At 42.3% G+C, this 19,956-nt stretch overlaps 1 protein-coding gene across 1 annotated transcript in view; it reads left to right on the top strand.

The window, feature by feature from the left end:
* LOC148038577 (putative protein phosphatase 2C 43) overlaps positions 1-19,956 on the top strand; it is a 107,905-nt gene that overhangs the window by 66,940 nt on the left and 21,009 nt on the right. Inside the window, exon 3 of the mRNA XM_087673596.1 lies at positions 13,101-13,337. Coding sequence (XP_087529722.1) covers positions 13,101-13,337 — 237 coding nt within the window. The remainder of the gene's footprint in view (positions 1-13,100; positions 13,338-19,956) is intronic.

Here is a 19,956-nt window from a genome sequence, read left to right as displayed (position 1 = left end):
ACGCATGGACGATTGTAGGCGTGGTAGAGTGGCGCTGAAGGCACGGACCAATGGGCTCACAGACTCACCGACAGCAGACGGTAGTCGGTTGCGACAGGCGGCGCAATAGGACCTGTAGCAGGGCGCGACAGCTGCACGTGACGGGACTACATCGGACGCTGACGAACGCGACCAGCCGGTGGGCGTGACTGTCAAGCGACGCGTGGCGGGTCAACGGACCCGTCCCCGTCATTTTTTCTTCAAAAATTCTACCTTTTTTTCTCTGAAAATTGCTTCACCCCTCGATGAGGGTTCGCGCGTGTAAGCACAAGACTTCAGATCTGTGCAAAATTGGCACAGAAATTTCGGGCTTTTCTCGAATCTGGGGATCTCAACATAGAATTGGACAATCTGACTTAGAAATCGCAAAGTCCGTGCACATTTGCCCGGGAATTTTGGGGCTTTTCACATTTTTAGTGAAATTCTTTCAATTTCACTGAAATTAGTGCACGCAAGTCTTGGAAAATTTGGGGATTTGTCCAGATTTCATGCGCACAAGATGCAACAGTGATATTTGTCTAAGAAATTGCAGGAATTTGTGACATTTTGTCCCCGACATTTGGGGCTTTTCATGTACATGCACAAATTGGGCTGAAATTGACCCAATTTCTCGACATTGAGGTACATTGGATCCCATGCAATTTGGGGCTTTTGCGATTTGGGCAAAATTTGTGCAGCATTTGGTCATCTTATGTATATGCAAGTTGAATTCCGCGCAATTTGGACATCAATACTTGGTGAAATTTGGGGGTTTTGCTGAAATTGCTTCATTTTGGCAAAATTGGACAGCCCTATGCATGACACAAGAAACGCAGATGTGTGTTTGACGCTTTTAAGCACAAAATTTTGGGGCTTTTGACCGTTCGTGTCAAATTTTATGCCCGTGGGTACACGTACAACAGAAATTGCAGCTGAAATTTTGGGATTTCTCATGTAAAGAGATGCACATGCCTTTTGGAACAGCTGTAATCAGTTGGATAATGCTGTAGCACTTGGTTTGGTGCTTCTGAAAACTGAATTACAGATCTGAAATCTGTACTTCTGCGTGGTCATTTATTGCTGATTGGTACTTGTTTGTACCTTGGTCACTTGGGTGACAATTTGGGCCTGCATTCACTGGTTTTTTTGGTCACTTTTGAGCTGAAAACCATGGCTGGCAGCAATGACAGCAGTGATTTTATGCATATAAAGAAGCTTGAAGGCGCACATAATTTTGCAGTGTGGCAAAAACAGTGCTACAATATCTAGTTACAAAAGAAGCAGGCAAAGCCGATCAAAACTAAAGGGGCAAAGCTTGTGGACATGGATCAAGACGATTGGGATGAGTTGAATGAGCTTGCACACTCAACCATAGAGCTATCGATTTTTGATGCCTTGCTCTTGAACATTGAAGGTTTGGATTCTACATATGCTATATGGACTAGACTGCAAGAATTGTGTGCACAGAAGAGCGCCGCAAGTAAAGTGTATTGGCTGAAAAAGCTTATGGATTTGCGTATTAAAGAAGGTACAGCAATGTCTACTCACTTGAGTGAGTTTAACTCCATTTCCAGCCAGTTGGTTGCCTTGAAGTTCATGATTGATGAGGAATTTAAGGCTACTTTCTTGCTTTGCACTCTACCAGAGAGTTGGGATACATTTACGATTGCCATGAGCAATTCTAATGTGATCCTTTTGTATGTTGATGTAGAGAGTGCTTTACTTATGGAAGAGATGAATCGATAGAACAATGCATCCAGCAAGTCTTCCAGTGCTTTGCATACTAGGGGCAGATCACAGCAAAAGGGCAAATATGATGGCAAGGGATGCAGTAAATTACGTGGCAAAGATGTTGAATGCCATCATTGTGGCAAGAAGGGTCACTTTAAACGTGAGTGCTACAAATGGAAGAAAGAGAAAGGAAAAGGCAAGAAGACATATGATTGCAAGGAAGAGAAGAAGGACAATCAGCCTAAGAAAAGCAATGTAAAAATTGAAGAGGTGAATGTAGTCACTCATGATAGTGACAGTGGGAGTGATGTACTCTTTGTCTCTTTACATTTTGGTGGACATGTTCTACTTGCAGATACAGATAATGACATGCATACGTGGATTCTTGATTCAGGTGCTTCTTTTCATGTCACCCCTCATCGTGAGTGGTTTTCCGCATATACAGGGGGTTGACATGGTGTTGTCCATCTTGGGGACAACTATGCATGTGAGATTGCAGGTATTAGCAATGTGCAGTTACAGTTTCAGCATGGCTTTGTCTTTACACTTCAGCATGTACGTCATGTACCTCAGCTCAAGAAGAGCTTGATTAGCACAAGGCAGCTAGATATTGATGGTTTTCATACCGCCTTTGGTCATGGAAAATGGAAGATCTGTAAAGAATCTAGGGTTATTGCCAGCGGTTGCAAGAGTGATACGTTGTATCCACTTCATGTATCTAGTGTGCGTGATCATGTTGTTGCCGTGACCGAGCAGCCAAGTGTTTCTTTGTGGCATGGCCGGTTGGGACACCTGAGTCAAATATGAATGAAAGTGTTTTCTCGTTTGGGTTACTTGCCTTATCTTCGTTATGCTGATTTGGAGCACTGTGATCATTGTATTTATGGCAAACATGCACAGACTTCTCACAAAAAGTCTCTTTCTTTGAAATCTTCTCCTCTTGAGTTAGTACATTCAGATGTATGCCAAATGCTAGGATTATCTTTAGGGGGAAAGTAATATTTTGTCACCTTTGTCGATGATGCTACACGGAAAGTATGGGTTTATCCTATTCGTAGCAAGGATGAAGTGCTTGACAAGTTTAAAAAGTTCTTGGCATTGACTAAAAATCAGACAGATAAGACATTTAAGTGTCTTCGCTCTGACAATGGTGGGGAATATGTGTCCAAAGCCTTTTAGGCATTTTGTGACAGCAAAGGGATAAAGAGGGAGCTCCCTGCCCCTCATAATCCACCCTAAAATGGAGTCGGAGAGCGTATGAATCGGACCATACAGGATAAGGTCCGTACGATGCTGTCTCATGCTGCTTTACCCCATGGTTTTTGGACAAAGGTTGTTATGACAGCCGTTCACTTGATTAATCGGTCACCAAACAGGTCTTCAAGGGGAAGGGGGGGGGGGGGGGGGGGAGTTCCCCAAGAAGCGTGGTCGGGCAAGCCACTTTCATATGCTCATTTGGAAGTGTTTGGCTGCGAGGCTTTTATGCACATTCGTAAAGAAACACGCAGCAAACTTGAGCCAAAGTCTTGTAAATGCATTTTCCTAGGATATGGTGATGAGGGTGAAATGGGGTATAAATTTTGGGATCCCGAGAAAAAGAAAATAGTGCGCAGCAATGACGTTATCTTCCGAGAAGATTGCATGCACAAACAACCCGAAAAGACTGAGGAGGTCCGTAGGGTTGTATTCCGGGAAGAAATACCTTTTGGACAGCAAAATGTGCCCGTTGTACAGCAGCAAATACCTGCTGTAAATGAACCTGTAAATGCAGGAGATGATGCTGGAAACGATCAGCCAGCTATTGGCCATGAAAATGAGCCATTACATGTGTAGGAACAGCCAGGACAGCAAGCTGTTAATGCTGATTTGCAGGTTGAAATGCTAGGACAGCATGCTGAAAATGGAAATTTGCAGGAACAGCCAGTAAACAATGACCATTGGGTTAGGAGATCGTCTAGGGCTACTAGATAACTTGACAAATTTGTTCATGGTGCAATTAATGTGGGCGAGTATGCCATGTTGACAGACTATGGTGAACCGTCTTGCTTCAAGGAAGCAATGGAGAGACAGGACAGCAAGAAATAGTATAAAGCCATGCTGTCAGAGATGGAATCTCTTGAAAAAAATAGCACTTGGGACTTGGTGCAGTTGCCTAAAGGGCAGAAAACCCTTCCATGTAAATGGGTTTACAAAATTAAGGTCATTTCTGGTTCCTGACCAAAGTACAAAGCAAGATTGGTTGCAAAGGGGTATAAGCAGGAGCATGGAATTGACTTTGACGAGATTTTCTCTCCTGTAGTCAAGATGACTACATTGAGAACCATTTTGGGCTTGGTTGCAATTGAGGATATGGAGCTCATACAGATGGATGTAAAGATTGTGTTTTTACATGGTGATTTACATGAAGACGTATATATGCAGCAGCTTGAAGGGTTTGTTGAACAAGGGAAAGAACAAATGGTATGTAAACTTAAAAGGAGTTTGTATCAGTTGAAACAAGCTCCAAGAGAATGGTATCATAAGTTTGATACAGTCATGCAGTCTCAAGGCTTTCATATAAGTTAGGTGGATCACTGCTTGTACACCAAGAAGGCAGCAGATGGTAGCCTGATTATCTTGGTTTTGTATGTTGATGACATGCTGATTGGCTGGTAGGGATACTCATGCCTTGGATTCATTGAAGCAAAGTCTTCATGGCAGCTTTGACATGAAGAATTTGGGTGATGCAAATCACATTCTTGGCATGCGAATACTCAGAGATAGATCTAAAGGTTTACTCTATCTATCTGAATATGAGTATATCTCCAAAGTTTTGTAGCGTTTCAATATGGAGGGGGGGAAAAACAATTTCCATTGCCTTCATATGTGAAACTCAGTGTAGAGGACAGCCCTACATTTGATGATGAGAAGGCTGAAATGGCCAAGATATCATATGCTTCAGCTGTTGGCAGTTTGATGTATGCTATGGTTGCTACATGTCCTAACATTGCTTTTGCAGTGGGAGTGGTTAGCAGATACATGGCAACCCCTGGCAAGAAGCATTGGGACGTAGTGACAGGTATTATGAGATACCTCAAAGGCACAAAGGAGTTGTGCATTTCCTTTGGAAAGCAGAAAGCATATGTTGTTGGCTTTACAGATGCAGACTATGCTGGTCATGCAGACTGCAGGAAGTCCACTTCTGGGTATGTGTTTACTTTCACAGGAGGAGCGGTCTCTTGGATCTGTAGGCTACAAAAGTGTGTTGCATTGTCTACGACAGAGGCAGAGTATGTAGCTGCCACTGAGGCATGCAAGGAGGCTTTATGGCTTTCACGTCTGGTGGGAGAGCTCGGCATCACAGAGTTACCTATTCTCCATTGTGATAGTCAAAGTGCTATCATGCTAGCACGGAATCCTGTCTTTCATGCAAAGACAAAGCACATACAGGTGAAGTATCACTTCATTAGAGATGTACTTGACAGCAAGAGCATTGAGCTTGTCAAAGTGCATACAGATGATAATCTTGCAGACCTTCTCACGAAGGGTCTTCCAGTAGAGCGGTTTGCTTATTGCCGACGGATGATGGGAGTTGGATAGATATATTTATTTCAGCTTTGTGCATACTTAGGCTTAGCTGATTCTTTTCTCCTCTTAAGGCACATTGCCTTTAGGTAGGAGGTTGTTGGGAATAAAGGGCCATTGTGCCTTTTATATGTGCACGGATGTGAAGACACCCTTAGCACATTGTACTTTCATACATATGTCTATCTAAAACCTAAAGTGGTACACTCGTTATTGTACCGAAAAACGTGTTCTCTCTAAACTCTGCTCTCTCGCACTCTCCCTATCTCTCTCATTGGGCGTAATGACCGTCTGCCTCGATCTCCATGCCTAATCGATTCCTTCAATTTCCATTTTCAGCATTCTGTCCTGGATTTCAGCCTGCAAATCAGCATTAACAGCTTGCTGTCCTGGTTGTTCCTGCATATGTAGTGGCTCATTATCATGGGCAATAGCCGGCTGATCATTTCCAGCATCATTTTCTGCATTTACAGTAGGTATTTGCTACTGTACAACTGACACATTTTATTGTCCAAAAGGTATTTCTTCTCGGAATACAACCCTATGGAGCTTCTCAGTCTTTTCGGGGTGTTTATGCATGCGATCTTCGTGCGGAAGATAATGTCATTGTTGCGTACTACTTTCCTTTTCTCGGGATCCCACAATGTATACCTCATTTCACCCTTGTCACCATATCCTAGAAAAATGCATTTACAGGACTTTGGCTCAAATTTGCTGTATTTTTCTTTACGAAAGCCCACAAAAACCTCGCAGCCAAACATTTTCAGATGAGCATATGAAGGTGGCTTGCCCGACCATGCTTCTTGGGGAACTCCCCCTCGAAAGACCTGTTTGGTGATCTATTTATTAAGTGAACGGCTATCATAGCAGCCTTTGCCCAAAAACCTTGGGGTAATGCAGCGTGAGATAGCATCGTACGGATCTTATCCTGTATGGTCCGATTCATACAGTCTGCAACTCCATTTTGGGGTGGATTATGAGGGGTAGTGAGCCCCCTCTTTGTCCCTTTGCTATCACAATATGCCTTAAAGGGCTTGGAGACATATTTCCCACCATTGTCAGAGTGAAGGCACTTGAGTGTCTTATTAGTTTGATTTTCAACTAATGCCAATAATTTTTTGAACTTGTGAAGCCCTTCATTTTTTCTACGAATAGGATAAACCCATACCTTTTGTGTAGTATCATCGAAAAAGGTGACAAAATATTTCTTTCCCCCTAAAGATAATCCTGGCATCTGACATACATCCGAATATACTAACTCTAGAAGGGAAGATCTCAAAGAAAGAGACTTTTTATGAGACATTTGTGTATGTTTACCATAAATACAATGATCACAATGCTTAAAATCAGCATAACGAAGACAAGGCAAGTAACCCTACCGAGAAAGACCTTTCATTCCTGTTTGACTCATGTGTCCTGACCGGCCGTGCCACAAAGAAACGCTTGGCTGCTCAGTTACGACAACAACATGATCACTCACACTTGATACATGGAGAGGATATAGAGTATCACTTTTATAACATCTGGCAATCAGTCTACATCCCTTACAGATTTTCCATTTCCATTACCAAAGGTGGTATGAAAACCATCATCATCTGGCTGCCATGTGCTAATGAAGCTCTTCTTGAGTTGAGGACATGCCGTACATGTTGAAGTGTAAAGACAGAGGCATGCTGAAACTGCAATTGCCATACATGCTAAAGTGTAAAGACAGAGCGATGCTGAAACCATCATCATCTAGCTGCCCTGTGCTAATTAAGCTCTTCTTGAGCTGAGGTATATGCGTACATGTTGAAGTGTAAAGATAGAGCCATGCTGAAACTGTAACTGCACATTGCTAATACCTGGAATCTCACATGCATAGTTGTCCCCAAGATGGACAACACCATGTCAACCCCTTGTATAGGCAGAGAACCACTCACGATGAGGGGTGACATGAAAGGAAGCACCTAAATCGAGAATCCAAGTATGCATGTCATCATTTGTATCTGCAAGTAAAGCATGTGCACCAAAGTGTGAAGAGACAAAGAGTACGTCACTCCCACTATCACTGTCATGAGTGACTATATTCACCTCTTCAATTTTGACACTGCTCTTCTTAGGCTGACTGTCTTTCTTCTCTTCCTTGCTATCATGTGTCTTCTTGCCTTTTCCTTTCTCTTTCTTCCATTTGCAGCACTCACGTTTAAAGTGATCCTTCTTGCCACAATGATGGCATTTAACATCTTTGCCACGTGATTTACTGCGTCCCTTGCTATCAGATTTGCCTTTTTGTCGTGATCTGCTCCTAGTATGCAAAGCATTGGAAGACTTATTGGATCCATTGTTTTGCCGATTCATCTCTTCCATGAGTAAAGCACTCTCTACATTAGCATACAAAAGAATCACATTCGAATTGCCATAGCAGTCCTGAATGTATCCCAACTCTTTGGAAGGGTGCAAAGTAAGAAGGTAGCCTTAAATTCTTCATCAATCAAGAACTTCAAGGCATCCAGCTGTTGAAAATAGAGTTAAACTCACTTAGGTGAGTAGACATTTGCTGTACCCTCTTTCATACGCAAATCCATAAGCCTTTTCAGCCAATACACTTTGCTTGCAACACTTTTTGTGCATACAATTCTTCCAGTCGAGTCCATACAGTATATGCAAAATCTAAACCTTCAATGTTAAACAGCAAGGTATCAGAAATCGATAGCTCGATGGTTGAGCGTGCAAGCTCATTTTACTCATCCCAATCTTCCTGTTCTATGTTCGTGGGCTTTGCCCCTTTGGTTTTAATTGTCTTTATCCGCTTCTTTTGCAACAGGATATTGTAGCACTGTATTTGCCAAACTGCCAAGTTATGTGCTCCTTCAAGCTTCTTTTTGTGCATTAGATTACTGCTGTCATTGCTGCCAGCCATGTCTCATCCCAAATGTGACAAAAAAAAAAAAAACAGCAAATGCAGGCCCAAAACTGTCACCCGAGTGACCAAGGTACAAACAAGTACCAACCAGCATTAAAGGACCACTTAGAAGCACAGATTTCAGATCTGTAATTAAATTTTCAGAAGCACCAAACCATGTACTACAACATTCCACAACTGATTACAGCTGTTCCAAGGGCATATGTATGACATTACATGAGAAATCCCAAATTTTAGCTGCACTTTCTGTTGTACATGTACCCATGGGCATAAAATTTGACATGAACGGTCAAAAGCCCCAAAATTTTTGTGCTCAAAGCATCAACCACACGTTTGTATTTCTCTGTCATGCATAGAATAGGCCAATTTTACCAAAATAGAGCAATTTCAGCAAAACCCCTAAAATTTACCAAGTGTTGATGTCCAAATTGCGTGGAAAACCTGCATGTATATAAATTAACCAAATGTTGCATAGGTTTTGCCTAGATTGCAAAAGCCCCAAATTGCACGGGGTCCGATGTGCATCAATGTCGAGAAATTGGGTGAATTTGAGCCCAAGTTGTGCATGTACATGAAAAGCTCCAAATGTTGAGGATAAAATGTCACAAATTTCTGCAATTTTTGAGATAAATTTACTTGTCCTGGATCAGAATCCCCAAATTTGGGGAAAGCCTCAAATTTTCTACGCAAGGTTGCACAGATTTCATCGCAATTGACTCATCCAATAAAAATCTCACTTGCATTTGAGAATCCCCAAAAAATTTATGAGGTCTGCGTATTCAATGTTTGCAATTTCTGGTCCAGAGAACATTGAAATGTGTGTCGGGCACAAATTTGGGAAAATCCCCAAATTTCAAGACACAGATTGGCCTTCTGTACTTCTAGATGTGAATACTCGGTAATGGGAAGTAAATCAGACTAAAATTTTCTGATTTCAATTAAAAAAAGAAACGGGTGTTGACTGCCCATGGTCCGTGACACTGCGCGAGGTCCGTCACTCGTGCAACCCCCCTGTCACGTGGTCGCTATGCAACACGCCTCCAGTCACGTCACCTGGCATCTCATCGGCATGCTGAACCTGTTGATTGATGCTGCCCGTTGGTCACGTGAGACTCTAGCTACGGGAGAGGTACGAAGATTGAGACAGCAGGTGTTCGTTGCGTGCGGAGAGACAGAGAGAGTGAGAGAGAGCAGATTAGAGAGTGTGCACATTTTTTAGGTACAATGACAAGTGTGTACCTCTAGGTTTTTAGATATATATATATATATATATATATATATATGTGTGTGTGTGTGTGTGTGTGTGTGTGTGTGTGTGTGTGTGTGTGTGTACAAGTGATAAGGGTGTGTTCACACCCGAGCACATTTAAAGGCACGAGGCCTTTATTCCCAATATCACAGCCAAAGACCCTTAAGTGGTCTTATGAAGTAGGTTTGCTAGACCTAACCTCTTCAGGGATGCCACTTTGCTAGACCTAACCTCTTCAGGGATAACAAGTTACATCTTGCTATTTATCCTTGCTTTTGCTGCGATTGTTGTTTTTATTTGCAGCATTATATCTTTTTTCAGTTCTTCTTTTTACATTGTAGGTTGATCCGCTGTTTTCCCCACTTGCCTTGCGTGTAATCTCTTCATTTAGAATAGAACCACGTACACCATCAAATGTCAAGTTGGGGTTTATTGCTCAATGACACAACCAATGCTTCCCATGAATCAGGCAAGTCATGAGCAAGAAGATAGCCCTCAATTTAGAATAAAAATTGACAAACCTGCATCTTGTAACTGACTCAAAATACCAGTGAAAGTATTCAAATGCTCTGAGGCAGGCTTGGACTCATCAAGCTTCAAGTTGACCAACTTCCACATGAGATGTGTTTGATTGACAGGAGTTGTATTCTCGTAAGTAGCCTTGAGTTTCTCCCAAACCACATAGGCAGTATCAAGCCCCTTTATATAAATGAGGATATCATTTGTGATGGCCATTTTAATGTAAGTAATGACATTTTTATTCATTTTAGCCCAATCCTCATCTGACAAAGCAACAAGCTTATGTTCTGCTAAAGCATCATCACAATCCTTTAGAAAGAGTATATCTTGCATATGATCTTTCCAAAGATCAAAACCATTGCCATCGAATTTACGAATCTCAAAGAGATTCTTTGTGTGAGATGTAGATGCACTCCGAGCCATCTTCAGCAATATACAACTGTAATAAAGGGCTGAATGCTTTCAGCCAATAGCAAGGTTGTTGAATTGTAACAACAAGTACACACTCTTGTAATTCCAAGGTGTCCAAGAAGCAGATGTTTAGCTGCAATTTCAGTCCCAAGTACTGATTACAGCATATACATGAATCAAAACTGATACATTCGCATTAAAGACAGCTGCCACTTCAGTAATACATCACCAAAATTCCGAAATGCAATGACCCAAATGCTGTATTTACCACTGTTTTACTGCATAGTGTGTATTCAGGAATACATGTACCAAGAGAAGCTGCCCTTTTTCAACATTTGAAGCATCCAAAACTCAAAAGTCTCTCACTCAGCAGTGAATCAGCTACAAATTTCGTTGTCCAGTCTCAAATCGACTCAAAATGCATCACCAATGTGAAAAGCCCCAAAATTTTTGCAGTGAATTTACTCCAATTGCATCAATATATCTTCCTGAGCATCAAGTACAGACTAATGTTGCAGAAATTTCATGAATTCTGCAAAAACGCCAAATTTCGGGTCCAAGAGTGCACAATTTCCAAGAAATTGGGTCAAACAAGCGAAAATTTCACTTGCATCTGAAAATCCCTAAAATTTTTGAGACCCATTCACTCAACGTATGCAATTTATGGATTAGGAGTCACTGACACGTGTTTGGCACCACATTTGGGAAAAGCCCCAATTTTCCAAGAGCGGATGTGCACAGATTCGTGCTCTGTGCTTACTCGCGTGAACACTCGGGAGAGAAGAGTATAAAGTGAAGTGATTTTTTTTTCTTGAATTTTAAAGAAGAAAAACGTGCCATTGACTGTCCGTTGTCTGTGCAGCCACGTGACCTATCGGCACTTGTCGCCCGTCGCGCAGCAGTCCCCTGTCGCGAATAGTCAGTTGCGACTGTCGCGTTGACTTGAAGTCCCACAACGCCCGCTTAATTAGTCGTGAAGTCGTCACCTGGTCCCTTGTGAAGTCGTTGCATGGCCCCCCAGTCGACCGCCAGTCAGTTACACCTGCAATAGGCGTAAATACAGTTGGTGTGTGTTGGTCTCAATGGTGACGATTGCATTGTTAATAGTGACTACTAGTCAGGATTGCTTGCTTGTGTGAGCCATTGGCTTTGATACCAGTTTGTAGAGTTGAAGCGGAAGCAGATAGAGAGAGAGCAGAGAGCAGATGCATTAATCAAGGTGCTCAATGATCTAGAACCGAACAATGTTTAGCAGTGAGATAGAGTGAGAGTGAGTTGATGGATAGGTGTGTATCACTGTGGTACACAGAAAGAATAAAAGAATGTATTTACACTTAGGGTACGGTACACTTAGACCCGCTAGGATGAGTTCATGTGTGTGAAGTAATATATACACGGGAGAGCGTAAAGGACCTTTACACCCAACACTAGGGTGGCCTATAGTGCATGTAATAAGCAAGTACCAAAAGTTTTTGATCCCTTCGAGCTCTACCTATGTGGGTTACAATGATTGAGCGATGAGCTGTGGACACGTGCGAGTTCCTTCATTGGAACCTGCTCTCGACTCGAAAAAGGAAAAAGAGGCCAAGCGTAGATGATTATGCTTGATGGCAGAAGCACGTAATATGACTTTGAACAAAAAGGGAATCCAAGCACTAGTTATGCTAAAGTAATTTTTGAAATGACTAGTGGAAAGATCCACTTTTGTAAATACATTGATGCCAATGAGAGTTAGGAAGGTGTGCTCATTTTCTTAACCCAATTGTTTTGTAAGCTGACTCCTAGTTCATCCTGGGGGCATGTGAACCAAAGCTTAGGAGGCCTTTGATATGAATGGGGGCTAAAAGAAGGCTTAAAGCCTTAGTGTGAATGGATACTTCATAGTATCAAGGGTATTAACCTTAATTTAAAGCTGTATCAGTTGATGAAGATTCTAGCTAATTATGATACCATGAATCCCACATTTGGAGCTGCTATTGGTTGCACTGATGGCCGCTATCTTTTCTGGTAATGGCCACCTGCTAGTTGAGGAGTTGTGTTGCTTCAAGCAAAAGCTACAAATGTCATGAACTGCTGTCAATGAAGATTGACAATGACAAATTGATGCCATGGAGCTTGCAGATCTGTTGCACATTGATTTGTAGCCATGAAGCTGGTTGTGGATATTATGCTGACTTGCTTTGAATGCTTGCTAGCAGCAACATTGTTGTAGATGCTGCAGTGTGTCGGAAACTGAGAGAGAAAAGAAAGAAACAGAGAGGTATGGTATAATAGAGTGCACAGGATATTAACCTTCTTTTCTCATGTCGTTGAGGTGCATGTGTCCTTTGAAGGGATGGCTACAGCTGTTGTCAACCAAGGTGGGCCAAGCTAGCGCGGTAATGTCTGAAACAGCTGTAGACTCTGGAGCTAATGCTATGCTTATTTTTGTAGCTTGATGTTTATTGCCTTGACAATTGAACAGGTTAAGTTATAATATCTGTTCGCCTGAAAGGGTGCTGTAATTATGAGCAATGGTGCTGCATTGAAGCATGTGCACTTTTGACACACAGACAGAGTGCATGCTTATGTGCATGCACACGCACATAGACATACACAAACATGCCTGCACACACATTTATAGTCGATACTTTCTAGAGATCACTGACTTAAGTAGGTATTTAGGTATTAAGTTTTGTACTGAGCAGTTTAACCTTGGTGCAGGTGTCGAGGTCAATTGGTGATGCGTACTTGAAAGTTCCAGAAGTTAATAGGGATTCGTTGCAAGCAAGGTTCCAGCTTGCAGAGCCACTCAGGCGACCTGTCTTGAGAGCTGACCCTTCCGTATCTGCACGATCCCTAGAGCACCATGATCAGTTTCTAATTTTTGCATCAGATGGCCTGTGGGAACATTTAAGCAATCAAGAGGCTTGTGAAATTGTTTACAACCATCCACGATTGGTATGCCTATTTCTCGTAAACAGATCATAACAGATTTAGGATTTCCTCCATTTCCAGCTTTAGAGTTGCTTTGCCTCTTCAAAGTTCTGTGCAAGTAAAGAAGTTGTAGAGTTGCATTTTGATTTCAGGTTGGGATTTCTGGTGTCTGTTAGTGGTGTAGGAAATATAATACTGTTTCCTCTGTCCTAGCTCGGTTCTGTTAGATCTGCTGGGCATGCTGGCAATAGAGCTGGATGATGACATGATCCCAAAACTCAAGGAATGTTGTAATACTACTGCAGTCTGCTGTGCATGAAAGAAAGCATGTATGAGAATGAACACCATTTGGGCTTCAAACAGCCCAAAAATAAGAACTTGGGCTGCATGTCTGGAAGGAGAACCTCCAGAGAGCATGCAAGTAGCAATGAATGTCATTCTTGGGTTGCACTTGGACGGAGAGAGTGTTGACAGCATGCTCACAGGGCAAAAATAACCATGCACATGCTTTGCATATACAGAGTCTACATACACACTGTGCATAGGTTGCAATTAGGGGGAGAGTGCAGACAGCATGTGTACAGATAGAAGACAACCATGCATTGGCTGCACTTGCAAAGTGTGTGGATAGCATGCATGCGCTGCGCAGGCTGTCTTGGGAGATAGCTTGGCAACACAGAAATTTGCCAATAAATTGAACAACAGATTGACATGCAGCCTACCTAATGTCCAATGATGCTGTTGCCAATAAATGAAACAGGAGATTGGCATGCAGCCTACCTAATGTCCCATGATGCTGTTGGTGTTGTGAATGTTTTCCCTACGTGTGAACACCTTTTAATGTGCAAAATGTGTCACATGGTGCGAACACACTTTAGGTGTGCATTACAAGTTGGATTGCATCTTGCCATATGCTGTACCCTTACTCGCAGTCTCTTTTTATCAATTCAAGAAATGCAATGTCTTTCTTCTCTCTTTCAGTCTCACGCTCTTCAAGTATTTCACTTCTCCCAAAACACCCAACAGTGGTATAAGACCTGCATACATCTTCTCTTCAGCTACATCAATTGAGGAGTCTGCTGCGTTGTCTCATCAAATCAGTTTCTATCAGACAGGCCAAAATTAAATTCAGTTGTCTTATGTCTCATTAGGCCAGCATGCCATCTCTTGGCATAATATGTCAGTGCCTTGATAGCCATGCCATGAGCCTCACATCGCAACATCATCATTGCTGGGCGAAGTCATTTTAAATGAGTCTTGTATTGTGTGTGTGGGAACTATGACTGAGTGTTTTAATTATCCAGAAATTAGAATAATTCTGAAGAACTGCTAGTGAAACTTTGTAAGTGAGAACCTTTATGGGATTTTTGTAAAGTAGATGCCCTCAAATGTGATACCTCTAAGGACACTTGGAATCACTTAATGATATGTGGCCTGTATGGTGGCAGTATTTATGCATACTTGTAAAGGAGGTCTCTCTCATATATAAGGACTAGCTGTAATGGATTTATTATTGTGCTTCAGATGTAGCCTTTGTGCTTCATTGCTCTTTTAGATTATGTGCACTTAAATGTTATATTCATATGGTTTTTAAAAATGTGTTTTATGTTAATAATTGCACCATCATTTTTAAGTCCTGAACCAAATTATGTCATTTTTAAGTCCCGAAGCCAAGTTATATCAGCAAGCAGCAGCTCAGCTAGTAGGGGTTGATGTATCCATTCCCAATGGTCTAAGGATCAATTTCCCTCAACAGGAGTGGCTCTGCGACCTAATGAAAGAGACAATGCACAAATTGTATATAAAATAGGAATCCCCTAGGATGATCAAAGAGTACAACACGAGTGTTAACTCACACTCCATGAGTTCCCTCTCTCTACACTAAGAATCAACCAGTACAAGTGCAATAAATATGGCCACACACCTCCTTTTATAGACCAAAATGTGGGAGCACCTACAAGAAGTGGGTGGGTCAAGACTCCAGAATAGCTGCCCATGAATTAAGGTTTGGCGCTTATGAACATGTGAAATGACTACTCTTAACACCTTGTCTCACAGCACAAGCAAATATGCAAGGAACAAGAACATGTTGTACTATATCCTTGGACAACTTGGAGGGTGCCATAGCATTGGCCATTGACCACTGGGCATTCAGTATGAATGTGCTCTAGGGTTATGGTGGTCTAAGGAGTCCTATAAATAGGACTAATGGGCTCATTTGTGCAACGTCTCTAGTGAGAACCACTACCAACTGAAGACCCTAGGTGGCTCCATCCACACACTAGGATGGTGCGGGCTGATGAGATGGGATGTTTGTTCTTGTGTTGGGAGCTTGGCTCAATGTTGTTGGTCCTAGAGGCTAGGCCTAGGAGTGAGCCCATGTGGCGCTATGGCTGGGAGGTGAGTTTGATGTCCTTCTCTTTATGTTTCTTCCTATGCTTGTATGACTTGTGTAATGTGTGCAGGTTGGAGATCTTTGGGGGTGTTTCATTGGTATTACTGTAGCAGCTTAGTTTGCACAATATATTATGTGACATGGTAACATGCACAAAGCCAATGGAAGCTCATGGGACTGTAATGGTCCATGCTTGACAAGTGTACTCCACTCCTGATGAGTAGGCCCTATGGGGGCCTTGCATTGACATTTAATTGTCATGCATTAAAGCCTAATTTTGCTTCTTAAAAACAGCCCTTTAAACTTCATTTATGCAACAAAGGCTTTGCTTGTACACAGTAGTAGAAGTGCCCAAAAATCCACCATTCAAGGACATCTGGACATCTCATTGTCTCATCCATTCTCCCCACTCAGATCATTCTCTCTTCTCTCTCTTCATGAAGAAGATTGAATTAGATAGTGAATATTTACATCAGACCATCAGGTCAACGTTCTCTTTGTAACTCTTACTTTCTATTACAACAGACCATCAGGTCAGCATACTCTGTCTCTCTCACTCTCTGTGTAACTAATATATACATGAAGCCTGCAGGCTCTCAGAACAACCAGAACAACCTATTACATGAATAGTGCTAATAGATCAGACAGAAGAAATAACTGGAGTAGAGCGAACAATCGCCAGCCAGGGAGCAGCAATATCCGCAAGAACTAGGTCCGCTAACATCATAGAGGAGATTCGCCATAACATTATTCCACGCACACGGGTCACATGCCCATGGATGCTCGATGCTGCATAAAAAATAAAGGCATTGCGAGTACGCCATATATGCCACAGGGCTCTCCATCTGAGGAAATGAGATAGGCAGGAACAATCTGAACTCAAAGAGGGCATAGAGGACATATTTCCCATAAGCCAAGAATGAACCGATAGGCGGTGCTGAGTCACTAAGAACCACACACGGGAAATGAAATTCCAGATCTATCGCGTTACAGGGCAAGAGACAAAGAGGTGAAGCAATGTCTCATCACACGGGAAATGAAATTCCAGATCTTTCAGGCACAGAGCACTTCACCCGTTGGAAGACCCCCAATGAGCAGCCGCCACGTGAACACTTTTCCCTGATACGGGACCTTAGATTTGCAAAGTTGGATAAATCTTTCCCGCCACTTCTTTTTGCTGTCTGTATGATGCCATAACCTATTCACTTTCCCCATGACCAAATTCTTGGCTTCCACCATCTGATGATATATCTGATTAGCTGATCTTTTCCCAAAATCATTTCGAAGCACAAACATCCAGTCACTCCAAGGATCCAATGCCTGTAACACAGGCAAAGGAAAGAACCTTTGAAGACTGTCTTGGATGGATGACCAAATGTCCTTGTATCCACGAGGCACCCTAAAGCACTGACGAATACGCCTAAAGGAATAAAGACGGGGCTGCCCAGGAATAACACCATCACGGATTGTCTTTAACCCCAACCTAGCCATCCGATTGAGTTTGTCTCGCTGCACATCTTTTAGTGGCCAATCCAATAACCTCAAAGAAGCTATATTTCTACTTGCGGCAAATTTTCCTCTTTACGAATATCCGGGGAACGCCAAATTGCAAAACGAAGTATCTCCTGCCAGGAAGCTATCAAATGAGAAAGGAGAAAAGACTGGGAGACCTTTAAAGGCCTTGTAGAACTAAGCGCATGCCACCAGGAAGCATGAATAACCGTGCTACCATGAGAGATGCCAATCTTTTCTATGAAGGATTTTGCAATGTTTGACCAGGGATGACACTGAGAGTACATAGATTGTACAACAGGGATAGCCTCAAAGCGGCCATATGCAAATTGACATCTAGCAATTTTCGGAGTGGTCACATACTGCCAGCAGATCCATACTTGCCCCAAACTATTACCTTTCTTTTTCTAGAGCATAAATGAGAAAGGAGAAAAGACTGGGAGACCTTTAAAGGCCTTGTAGAATTAAGCGCATGCCACCAGGAAGCATGAATAACCGTGCTACCATGAGAGATGCCAGTCTTTTCTATGAAGGATTTGGCAATGTTTGACCAAGGATGACACTGAGAGTACATAGATTGTACAACAGGGATAGCCTCAAAGCGGCCATATGCAAATTGACATCTAGCAATTTTCGGAGTGGTCACATACTGCCAGCAGATCCATACTTGCCCCAAACTATTGCCTTTCTTTTTCTAGAGCATAAATTTAATAGGTTGAACCAAATCCAAAATGGAGTTATTAGTCCAAGGAAGCAATGGCAGAAAGAATGAGATCATATTGATCATCATGCATTGAGCCACTTTTAGTCTAACATGTAGTGGTCAACTTTGGGATTTCCAATACATGAGCCTGTTATGAATTCGGGAGGCCATCCAATCCAGCAAGGCTCGGGGAGCAACCTCCACATCAATAGGATATCCCAAGTGCGTGGTTATATTACCCCTTGTGACCACAATGCCATTCCAGCCCAAGGCATGCAAATCATTCTCCGTTCAGGAGAGAAGAGTGGATTTCTGATTATTAATGTGAAGATCCGATGCCAAAGCAAAAAGATTCCAGGCCACCAGTGCCCGATTAACATTAATACGATCTGCCTTAAGGAACTTAAAAGAATCATCTGCCAAAGATTGACCCACAAATTGGTCACCACCGGGAAGAGTCAAGCAAACTATCTGACCTTGAGCTGCCAACTTATCCAGTAATGAGAGCATGGGGTGAGTTACCAAAGTAAACAACAAAGGGCTGAGAGGACAGCCTTGCCGAAGGGACCGAGATAAGGCAATTTTCTTCGTAATCCCTCTATTAAGAGCAATACGGGCCACAACACCCTGACTGATAGTATCAACTAGAGAAATCATACAGGGTCCAAACCCTGTTGTAGACATTAATTGCCGCAAGAAAGACCAGCTGACATGATCAAAAGCCTTCTCAATATCCAGCTGAAGCATAACAACTTGCTGGCTAGAAGCTTTGCATAGTTAATTCGGAGCTGAACATTCAAAATGTTATGGATTATATTCCGACCTTTAATAAAGCTGTATTGACGTGGATGAATGAGGTGCGGAAAAACTTTATGCAATTGGTTGGCAATAATTTTGGAGAAGAATTTATATAAGGATCCCATAAGAGAAATGGGTCTCCATTGTCTCAAAGAGGTCAGACAGAGAACCTTGGGCAACAAGCTGATGACAGCAATCTTCCAATCTGTAGGCATCATACCAGAGTTCCACACCTATTGACATAAGCGAGTTAATGGGTCCGTAAGCAGTTGCACATGGGCTGCAAACAGCTTATTAGGAAGCCCATCCCAGCCTGGACTTTTCCTTGGAGGCAAGTGAGACAACACTTCTGCCACTTTATCTTTAGAAATATCAGCCTCCATCAGATTCACCCATTCTGTTTTGACCTGATTACTAACTAGGTCACAAATATATGTTCGAGCAGAGAGGACAGCATTGGAAAGAATCTCTAGTGGACCCAAGAAGGCCCTATAAAAGTCAATAGTCATCCGAATAATAGAGGTAGCGTCGGTCACCAAATCACCTTGCCCATCCTTTAAGCGCATGATATTTTCCCGGGCAGATTTCTGATGCATAGGAGCAAAAAAATGATGAGTTTGACAATTGTTATCGTGTAAAGCTTTAGCTTTGACCAACAGTTTGTATTTTGAATATTCCTCTTCTTGAAGAGATTGGACCCTGCCCTTCAACCATTCAATGCATGTGAGCAAGTCATCATTGGAATCCCAGTTTTGGCACAAAGACAAGGAATGGGCTAATAAGGATTGAGCATGCTACAATTCAGCTCGAAACGAGGAAGCGTGCTGAATACCATATTGTCGGGATTAGGCTCGTGTATTATCCCTAAAAACCGACAATGCTTCCATCCCTATAGATAGGACCCTCAAGCTAAAAGCGGCTATTACTTGTTGAACATCTTCCATAAACTGATTTTGTTGCAAAAAAGATTTATTAAACCGAAGAGGCAAACGAGGAAGGAGAGCCTTCAATGCATGAACATGCTGTTTTTGTGCTCGGATATCGATGACTTCAGGAAGAAAAGAATCATTTTGGCATATATATATCCTACCCAGTCTGGCCCAAGTGTTTGGATGTTGAAAAGAACGATAAGTGTATCCAGCTTGTGATGGATACATCCAGGACCACATGTCTAGTTTCAAAGATGCCGCTGCTAAAGCATCCCTAGTCTTTCTCTCAGGACCATCCATAACCGA

Source organism: Lygodium microphyllum, chromosome 3 (assembly GCF_053477565.2).
Source record: "Lygodium microphyllum isolate KBCC chromosome 3, Lygodium_microphyllum_v1.1.10, whole genome shotgun sequence".
Lineage (NCBI taxonomy): Eukaryota > Viridiplantae > Streptophyta > Polypodiopsida > Schizaeales > Lygodiaceae > Lygodium > Lygodium microphyllum.
Note: the sequence above shows the minus strand (reverse complement) of the source record. Positions and strands in the feature narration are given on the sequence as shown.